Genomic DNA, 11,124 nt, shown 5'->3' on the forward strand with positions numbered 1-11,124 from the left:
ATGTGTACGATGCGGAAGTAGTAAAATGTCACTGCAAAAAGTTAGCTCCAAGAAACACTTCATGGAGCAATTTAAATCCGAGGAGAAGGTTTTATGGTTGTTCAGATTTTTGGGCAAGTGAAGAAGAATTTTATTTGCTACTTTAGCTCAATTTGGATGATTTCAAAAATTTCCCTAGGTTGAGGGTTTATGATTTAAATTTTTTTGTTGTCACTCATTTAGGGTTTGTTTGTAGGATAGTGGTTGTGATTTCTTCAAATGGTACAATAGGCAAATGTGTGACCGTGCGACTGAATTACTGCGTCAATTGCGTGACAGTGAACGAAATCTTTCAAAGGAGAATTCATCACTTAAAAAGAAGGTTATAGATTTGGTTGCATTTGATGGTAGCCATAATGGTGGCAGTAGTATTGTTGACATTGAGGTTGAAGGAGATAGAGTAGTTTGTGGTGTTAAAGAGAACTAGTATTAAGGAACAAAATGATGACCATGAAGAAAAAATGAAAGTTATCAAGAAGGAGATGTCAATATATAAGATATTATTTTCTTACTCGATGTTATGTATTGTATGCATCACCATAGGTTTCTTTGTTGGCAGTAGTGGTAAGAGGCATATGTAGCTAGCAGTTGAAAATGTTGATTGAATGTAAAATTTTCCAACATACCTTCATCTTATGTTGTTTATGTAATTTGGAACCTTGATATACATTATATTTGGAACTAATGACTAATTTTGGTTGTTGTTTATGTAATTTAATTTAGCTTAGTAAATAATGCAGTAAAAAGAAACATAAGATTGAAATATATCCCTCATTTAATCATATGATTTCCCATTGCAATTAGGATAAATGTACTTTACAAAATCTTTCCATAGGTAATGATTTAGCCTATACATCATTCATGCTATACCAACCAAAAACAAGTTTGATGTACCAGATATAACATACTACTGTAAGTGAGCTATACCTAGCTACATCAATCACCAAAAAAATCAATATATTGGTTATTAATACAATAAAATAACATTCACCCTTGGTGTATTCCAAAACTAGAAGGTTGTAGGCTCAAAATGTGACAAAATAACATTCACCCTTGGCAACTATTTCTTCAATGATTTACTCATGTTTCTTGCAACTGAATCTTGTGTTCCTAGATGGTCGAGAGGAGCCATTCTCTTGTTCTTTGGCGACTTGGGTGTCAAAAAAGATTGTCCACTACAATCATTACATGAACTTGCCACCATGCTCATTGTGGTTCTAGCAGACTGCAAGAGTGTTTCAAGTTGATCAAAACAATATACAATGTTTGATCAATAGTAAAAGGAAGAAAACTCACATAAAATGTTTGATTCCCAGTATTCAAGTATGTATACAACCTATTCCATGTATTTTTCCATTCTTGGGTTGCTTGCCCTTAGATTTATCTTAGGTAGTTGGTTTTTTAATAGGAGATTTCCCTTTTTGTTTGGGTGGTTGTGCATCTTGCTGCAAAACATGGACCATAATGAAAGTGGTTAGACAAAATAAATTTACTCAATATAAATAAGTGAAGAACAAGATTGTACCTATTTAGCATGTTTGTTTCCTTGTGTGCAAGACCTCTTATTATGGCCATGTTGGCCACATTGAGTACATGTCATGATTAGACCCTTCCTACTCAAGTGGTCGGGCTTCATTTTCTTTGATTCATCTTTGGCCATCTTCCTATTCTTTTTGGGACTCCCAGGAATCTTCCTTTCAATAGGAGGTAACATTGGTTCAATACCAGTTTTTTCTCAATCATGTGGCCCATTTATGGGCTGCATTGGAAATGAGTAAGCTTTCTTGTAGGTTTTTATGTGATAACATTCATGCAGATAGTCATCTGGTTGAAGCCCTAGGTGATACATGGCAGCACATGCATGGGCACATAGAATCCCACTACTCTGCCAATTTCTACAACTACATATCCTTTGACTTAGGTCCACTGTATATTGATAACTTCCTTTTCTCATCTCACATCCATTTTTCACCATTTCATATAAATTGCCACTCTACATAGTCTTTCTTGTTGGCATCAAACCTAACTTTCACCAATGGACCATACTTTTGCTTTTGTCCATTACATAACTTCTTTTTTTGTACTATCCTACTCATCATCTTGGTCCTAATATCTTCAAATATTCTAATAATGCTTTTGAACCTAGCTTCAACAATGCTTGAATTAAAAGCTTCACATAGATTTTTGTCAACTATATTTGATTTACAAGTAAACCCCAAAAAAATCCATACTCCACATTTCTAAAGACTTTCTCTTCAAATTATCATAAGCATCCTTATCTTTCTTCTCCAATACTGTACATAGTTCCTCCTACTCCCTCTCAGTCATAGACTTCACAATCTACCAGAAATCATACTCATAAGATTTCCCTAGCTTCCTCACTGACCAATTTGCAAACACATACCTTGCACAATTCCTATGCTCCACCCTTGGTAGTATGTCAGAAATTACAATCTTAAGGCCCTAATTGTGTCATAATAAACCATATAGATTGTTAGAAAAATACAGTTAATTATACTTAACAGAATAAAAAGACAAGACCAAGCCCAAATTAGTTAATTCACTAACCTTTTGTTAGTCACTAATAATCGTGTACTCATACACATCTTCCAATCTCAAATCAGCCAATAGAAGATTGAGAAACTAGACCCATGAATCAGTGCACTCTACTTCAACCATAGCCCATGCAATAGGGAGCATCTGGTTATTTGTGTCCTTTCCAACAGTTGCGAGAAATTCACTCTTAAATGGGACTTTTAGTAAGCAACCATCTAGCCCAAAGATAATGGAAAAATCATTTATCTGAGAGATTATTTTAAGGGTAAGTGATAATGGAAAAATCAACACCACTATTGTATCAACCTTATTGACGATCGTTATTAACGTAAGATCACTATTGTTGATTGAATAGGTAATCTAATTGTTAGATCCAAGTGTGGGTGTTCTTAAAGATTTATTGCAGGTTGGATCTATGATTAGGTGTGAGTTTCAACACTAAACTAAATTAAGTCTTTGTTTTATATAGATAAAAATGTTGTTCTTTAAATAATATTATTGATAAAGATGTATACATAAAGAGAGATAAACCATCGATATGGATTTTTTCAAGTAAGTATTTCCCCAAATCATATATGTTCTGAAAAACATGTTGTGTGGTATTGGTGCTTATTATTGATTTAAAAAATATGTACATATGATTCTCATGTTATGTGATTATATGACATACGCAATATTTACATGAAAATAAGTTATGAAATTTTGGTACCATGTGTACATATGAGATTTGCATGTTAAACATGCCTATATGATTTGAGTGATTTTGGCCATATCATATACATAGGGTGGGATACGTGAAAGGTGGAAGTATGTGGTAGTTTATCTGCATTAATGTGACATTGTTAACGATTTTGATTATGTGGCAGTATATCTGTGATTTTGGTGGTTTGTCTACGATATTGATTATTGGCAGTTTATCTGCGATTTTGGTGGCACAGTTCACAATTTGGTGTGTTGGATGGACAAGTTCTGGAGAACTCTATTTTGGTGTGTAGCGGAGATAGGTAGGATCGTTCACATAAAATCTGCATCGTTTTACAAAATGTGCATTGACATGATCATGCATAGTATAAGTGTGAAATATTGAGTTATATGAAATTGATATGATTATTATGATTGTATAATGTATATGTTTATATGTATACAATTGTGTTTATGTTAATCTCACACAGAGCTTTATAGCTCATCTCATTTAGTTTTTTGATTTTACATATAACCCTGAAGTTAGGATTCGATGACGGCATTTTGAGGAGTTTCTTGAAAGTCTTTTTAAATTAAAGTAATTAAATTTTATTTTGATATTTTGGGTTTGTAATAAGTTTGAGTATGGACTATGGCATGGGACTTTATTTCAGGGATTTTTCATTCTGATTTGCATAAATTGCTTTCATGACATTAAGTTTTAAAAAAAAAAACTGCATAAATTAGTATTTGATAAGATTTTGCTTGAAACTCAGTTTTTAAAATAGAATCTATCAATAACACATTTTTCTCTGCATTTCGAAAAATGAGTTTTAATAAAATTAGACTTAGTTTTCAAAATTATTAATATTTACAAATGAGTTTTCTAAAGACATTTGATTTATGCAGTTAATATGTTTTTATTTCCAAATAATGACAAATAACCAAGTTCTCCAATTTTGAATAAAAGACAAATGATTTAGAAGTATGATTGAAAATCAAATAGTTTTAAATAAATAATTGAATGTTTACAATTGAGATATTATTTATTTTGATTCTTAAAATTTTCACAGTTTTATGAAATTAAAACAAACGCTTTATTTAATTTGTTTTGAATTGATAAGCCAATAGTTTAAAAAAAAATATTTTTTTAAATTTTGAAAGTTTATTTCGGTTATTTTCATGGACAAAATGGTTTTTGAAATGAGATTGAAAATAAAGTTGAACATTCGATTTTACTAGTTTTGAACGAATTGCGCAAATGGTTTTAAAAAAAGTACATTTGAAATCAAGAAAAATTTCTCTGGGTCATTCCAATGGTCAATGTAACTTTCCGAATTTAGCCATAACGATTGGGCCGTGTTTGAGGTGTTGCACGGGATCATCCAATATGGCAAAGACGATTGTAAGTCTTCCATTAGTGAAAGTAGTCATTGAACCGTATACACGCATATATGGTTATCTTAAAGGGAAATCCAGGAAAGGTAAAATGGAAGTTAGAGATAGAACCGGACGAGGTTAAGTCCCAGCGTAGGATTTCTCGAAAGAGTACACCGATGTTGAAGTCAGCTGATATGCTCGCCAACGTTCGGTACAAAGGATGTATAGGTATCAACCTTGCTAGTCAAACAGCGGAATCCTCTAGGACAACCAGGGAGTCTTAATTTTGAACATTTACTCTTGATATCAAATAAAAAATTAAGTCTTTTATGACTAACGTTGTGCAGAATTTCACTAAGTTCATTTTACTTACGATTTTGTTGCTTGTATTGCAGGATTAAAGATTGACTCAAGGTTTGTGTGGAGAGACCAAGTTAGACACTGTCATACTTACACGAACGGTGCCATAATTGTATCGTGCATATAGAGGGGTACTCTTAGAGATCACGCCTCGGGGATTAATTTAGTTTAGTCGTAGTAAAGTCCTAAGTTGAAATTTGTAAATAATCATTTGTGTTTAAAAAGGACAAATGATTGTAAAAGTTTGGTCCTATAAGGTATATAATCTAATTGAAAATCTAATATCCATGGGTTTGCGTAAGGGTTGAATGATAACAATGATATATATATATAAATTAGTATTGTCTAAATCGTAAGTAAATCAAAGTTAGAAATTTTATTAGGTTATTTGGGTTAATTGTGATATTTGGTACTTGGATATGATGATCAAGTCGTATAGAGGGTGTTACAAGTCAAACAAAAAAATCAATCAATATTATCATTTATTTACATACCTAAAAGAGTAGTGAATAAAAATAATCAATTTCTATAATGATAGTGATGAAATTGAGATTTTTTATTTTAGCAAAAAATAAGAATACATTAAGGTTGTGCTTAATTGAGTGAAAATTGAAAAGCAAAAAAAGAAAGGTGAGAATAGAAAAGTGGAAAGAACGTAAAAATATTGTCCATTTAAACTTACCCTAAATTTTGATAGTATTTGGTTATCAAGAAAAGTGAGAGAAAATGAAATAAGAGAAATAATTATTTTCATTATAGTGCATAAAATGGAATAATAAGAGGAGAGACATAAAAAATATATGTATGTTAATTCAAAAGTATGTATTTTTTTAGATGTTTTATTTTATTTCCTTTTGTGTTTTAATTCTACCAAATAATGAAATGATTTTTTTCCTATTAAGCACAATTATGAAAAAATTATAATTTTTATCTGTCCTTATTTTTACCTTTAAATTTTCATCTTTCCAATTTTACGTTAAAAGCCGAAGAGTTTCTACAAGTAAATTACACTGAGCCAAAATTCAAGACCCATACCTATTCTTCTTTTTCTGTCTCTTGCAGACAGAATTAGTAGAAAATCAAAATTTGGAAACGGCTTTAGACTTCAGACTTTGCCGCGCTGTCTCTGAGTTTGTGGAGTTTGAAGGAAAGGAAAGGCAAATGGCTTCTTCAATGGCGATTAAAACCCTTGCCGCATCACCCTTGACGCGTCCTCCTTTGACAAAATCTTTGTCCTCACTTGTGCGACTAGTATCCTTCTCAACAAAGTCGGACGACGACGACGACGCCATCCCCACTGCAGGAATCAGCAGGCCGCTCGCCGACATTCTCAAAGAACTCAATAAAAAAGTCCCAGATTCCCTCGTCAGGCTCCGTACCGAAGATGGCTTCAATATCAAATATATCCCCTGGTCCTATCATCTTCTCTCTTTTATTTACTAAAATTTGTGTGTTTTTTTTCACGTGTATTAAGTATCTAGTAGTTTTATGCCTGTAAATCACCGAGTGCTACTAAACCTGCTTTTGATTTAAATGTTGTTTGAAAGACATAATTGAAAGGCTATGATTAACAAATAAAATCCAATGGGTGCTTGTAACAAAAAGCCTATGAAAATGAGAAGTTTTACTTGCAATTTAGCTACTAGACGAGGAGTATAAAAACGATTACTGCAATTTATCTACGGTAGTTTTAGGTTTAGGGTTTAGTGCTTGGAGCGTGTACTTCAGAAGGAATGATAAAGAACTTTGCAGCAAAAATGAAGCAATTGTTTGTTCGCTTGTTGACTGAGCAAACTGCTGAGTTCAAACGAGACCAACAAAATTATTGTTCCATATATGCTCTGTTATTTTAGAGACGAGATGTAATTAGTGGCAAACCTTGAACATTATAATACAAACTGTAATCAGTAAGCTTAATTTAATGCAGATGTTTAGTGCATACATATGCTGTGGGATTTAACTTTTTACGCACTTGATTTTGGAAGCATAGAACCGCTGCTGGCTATGATTTTTGCTTCTGTACCATGCCTCGTATTTGATACATGGAATCTGCTAGCACTACTCTGAGAAAAGAGCTTTTCTTTCTTTTTTCTTACCATTGTAGGTCTTCACAAGTCGGCATTTTCATCGGTTTTCTCTTGTCAATTTTTGGTCTCCTTTGGCATTCTAGTGACAATGGTTTTTGTTTACTTGGTTTCTTATCATTTCTTTTTGTTCTTTTCAGGCATATTGTAAATCGGATTATGAACCTGCATGCTCCAGGTATGGTTAAGATGGAATTATTCTGGCTGGAGGAATTTCATTTCTTATGGCTTACTGAGATTTTGACTAAAATTCCTTAGTGTACCACCTATTGTGCAGAATGGTCTGGTGAGGTTCGCAATATTACTTATTCTGCTGACGGGAAGTCTGTATCAGTTGTCTATCGTGTAACACTCTATGGGACGGATGCTGAGGTATCTGATCTATTTTATGATTCACGCTATGACATGCATCCTGTGAACTTATGTTTGTTAGTTCACATGCATGCTTCTTCGTTAATCTTGCTACTAAGTTGCTTTCCAAATGCTTCTTACGTTGTCATCTTCTTATTTAAGTTTTTTTTTTCATTTTGCCTGAATTCAGTGAACATGGTTTACCTGGTTTTGTGGTAGATAAAGATGGAAAGATCACTCGTTTAATTTTAAGTTGGTTTATGACCAATAGTAATGGAGCCTCATCAATAATATTGTTGATTATTTTATCCTCTAACAGGGTGCTTACTATTTTTTTTTTCTATTCTTTTCCTCTATGATAGAGTTTTGGCCTTATTTCTCTTTTTCTATCACCATTTAGAGGTAGGTTATTGTAGTTAAACTAAAGTTTGACATTTGGACTGAAGTAAAATAATTGAAAAATGAATGACAGGATGCTTACTAATTAATTGCTTTAAGACCACTGTATCATCTTGACCATAAAGAAAATAAAAAATGCTCATTTATAGATTATTTGAATAATTATCCTTTAAATTCTAACCTAGGATCTTTCAGCAATAAACTTAGTAGTTACTTTTCAACTAATGAATTCTATTAGCTTACAATGGAAAGTTGTTAAGGGTTAAAAACGGGAATTTTAAAATTAAACGAGAACAGTATCATTTTTATGGGTAAGACTAACACAATCATTGCATGCATTGCATTTGATTGTTGCTTTTCCACTTGCATTTTTGCTTTCAGAAGCAAAAGCAAAAGGAAAGGGAAATGTTTTTCGAGGCAAAAAAAGAAAAAAAGCCTTTGAAGAATTCTAAACGGGATTCTTTTCTAAACAATAAAATGCATAATTCTACTATTCTGTAGACTGCTATTATTATTATTATTATTATTATTATTATTATTATTATTATTATTATTAGTCAATTTCTACTATACCTTCCATCAGTGAGACAATGCCTAGATATCTGGAAAAGAAAAAACTGGTTCTTAGCTTGACTCTTATAGTTCTTCAAAATACCATACCAACCACAAGCACTCCAATATGCTTTAAGACTGTCATTCATTCATTTCTTCAATTATTTTACTTAAGCCCTAATATCATACTTTAGTTTAACAACGGCCAAGCTCTAAATTGAGCCATAGAGAAAAACAATTGAAAAAAAAAGCATCCTGTTAGAGGATATAATAATCAACAATATTATTGATGGGGCTTCCTTACCAGTATATAAATAAAGGAGGGATGAGATTTTTGCTCTTCAATGAGTGGAAAAAGGATGGAATTGTGATTGCAAGAGTGAGCTACACAGTCTTACTGAACTTTTCTCTCTTGTGATATAGGTTTGATTTTCTTCTTCTTAATTTATTCGAAAATACAAGTTCACAATCGATAGACAATATAGGTTTAAAAGTTAAAAGAGTGGATTGATCACTCCATGGTTGCCTGTTTCCAAGTTGGTAAGTGTGGTCTACACTACAGGTTTAATATGCAATTGGTAGAAACAGTTGGTTCTCATTCACACATTGAGAGGATTATCGTTTTTTTTGGGTGACAAGCTGTAAACCTTTTTTTAACAAGAAGATCAAAGGCAAGTTTGTTATGGAATAAATTTCTGGAAGTTAAACCTCTTAGTGACTGTTCATTGTGGTACAAGTTGAAAATGACATATTGACATGTTCATTGAAACTTCTATAGCTGTATTCTACTTTCTTTGGTGCTTTACAAGATCAGGTTCAATTCCATAAGCCATAAACAATAGTTTCTTTGGATTGTTTTATCTGTATGATGCTATTTTTGCAAACAGTCTATTTATGTTCCTAGCTTGAACATTATTTTGTAGTTGGCTTGCCTAGTCGTAGGTGGGAAAAACTTGCAGCTGGCTTGTTTAAGAGTTGAAAATCCTAAAATCGGGGAGCAGTATATGAACTTGATAAGTTTGATGCTTAGACTGTAGTATTTCTAATAAGCTCACAGAGTTGGACATCTTTACAAGAAAGAATATGAATCTCTTGGTAAACTTATTTTGAGATTATCCTAGATTATATGAATGTCTTACATCTGCATTGTGATTGTTAATTTGTTATTGTACTTCCTTTTAGTTCCATTATTGCTGGATGTGGTATTGTGTAGTATCGAACGTATTCATGCACATGAGTTCTTTGACGTTTAGTATTGAAGAGTTGTTAAAATGTATTGCATTTGATAATGAAATTTTCTTCTCTTTTCTTTAGCATAATTATATCTGACTAGAGTAGCTGATGACTTCGAGTTTTTATTCTTGTATCATTGTGCAAGATATATCGGGAGTCTACAGGGACTGCTTCGGTTGATGATCCTGGTTATGGAGATCCTGTACAAAAGGCTGAAGCGATGGCATTTCGGCGAGCTTGTGCTCGCTTTGGGCTCGGGCTTCATCTTTATCATGAGGATTTGTTGTAGAAAGCTAAGGGGCTGCTGCTTTTTCTTTTCCAATCAAATGGAAAGGGTAAAGGGACTCTTGTGGTAAATTTGTCTTTTGGCGGTAGATATGGTTCAAATGGCATTATGTTGCTATTATTTTGTTTGGATAGTAGTGAGTCTCTCGTCTGAGAGGTAGGGTGAAACATATTTTGGCGATGAACAAACATTGTTTTGCTTGGTAGGTAATTTTGATATAATTTAAGCCTATTGATTAGAGGGTTGTGGTTAAATCCAATATTCTTTCTTTTCTTCTTTTTTTTTTTTTGGCTTAAATGACAAATTGCACCCTAAATTATACCTCTTTTCTTAACTGGGTACCTATTTTTTTTTTATCAGAAATGGTACTTAAACCATCCCTCACCCAAATCACCTTCAAATCTAAGACCGTTAAAAAAAACCATTGACCATTTATATCGTGTCACATCAGCACTTGTGTTATTTTTTAATTTTATATTTAAAATAATTATAGTAATATTAAAATATATATTTCCACTCCCTCATCTCCACCACCCTAGTCCCTCTCGGCAACCTCGACAAGAGTGATGTTTCAGTTGCTAAAAGTGCAAAGAAATTTGTGATTCAAGGGGGGTTAGTTTCTAGAGGATGGCCTTCATGGTTAGCTCTAGTGGGAGGTGAAGCTATTGATGAATGGTTGCTTAGGAGGTCGGGGTGGGGGGAAGGGGAGACCGGTGGTGGGGGAGGGAGCCGAGAGGGATGTGGCTAGGGGTGGTAAATTTTTTTAATATTATAATAATTATTTTGAATTAATATTAATATTAAAATTATAAAATCAGAAAATAACATTGAGTGCTGATGTGTTACTATAATTAGTTTTAACGAAAAAAAGGTTTATGTATCAAATTGAGAAAATATAGTTTAAAGTACAATTTTTCAATTAAGCTTTGTTTTCTTTTCATCACTTGCATCTCTTTGCCTGTTTCTTCAAATTTCTTATTTTATTTTAAACTTAATTTATGAAAATTATCTTTTCTAATTTATCTTTAATTTTAAAAGTGGTTCTTTTTTTTACTTTCGTTTCTAAATTTATTTTAGAAACCAAAACAAAACTAATAGGACATGCAAGGTTGCCTATTTTTAACTTATAATTAATTATCAGTTGTTGAATCATTATAAATACTAAATTAAATAAAGTAACTTCGATTAATTACTTAAATTTTG

At 32.5% G+C, this 11,124-nt stretch overlaps 1 protein-coding gene across 1 annotated transcript; it reads left to right on the plus strand.

Annotated features, from left to right (window-relative positions):
* The first annotated feature begins 6,007 nt into the window (after positions 1 to 6,007).
* On the plus strand, positions 6,008 to 10,175 carry LOC105793893 (DNA repair RAD52-like protein 1, mitochondrial). Its single transcript, XM_012622790.2, has 4 exons — positions 6,008 to 6,428; positions 7,241 to 7,278; positions 7,378 to 7,472; positions 9,781 to 10,175. The coding sequence occupies exons 1-4, from the start codon at positions 6,178 to 6,180 to the stop codon at positions 9,922 to 9,924; spliced, it is 528 nt and encodes a 175-aa protein (XP_012478244.1). The 5' UTR covers positions 6,008 to 6,177; the 3' UTR covers positions 9,925 to 10,175.
* The last annotated feature ends 949 nt before the right edge of the window (positions 10,176 to 11,124 follow it).

Source organism: Gossypium raimondii, chromosome 3, assembly GCF_025698545.1.
Source record: "Gossypium raimondii isolate GPD5lz chromosome 3, ASM2569854v1, whole genome shotgun sequence".
NCBI lineage: Eukaryota > Viridiplantae > Streptophyta > Magnoliopsida > Malvales > Malvaceae > Gossypium > Gossypium raimondii.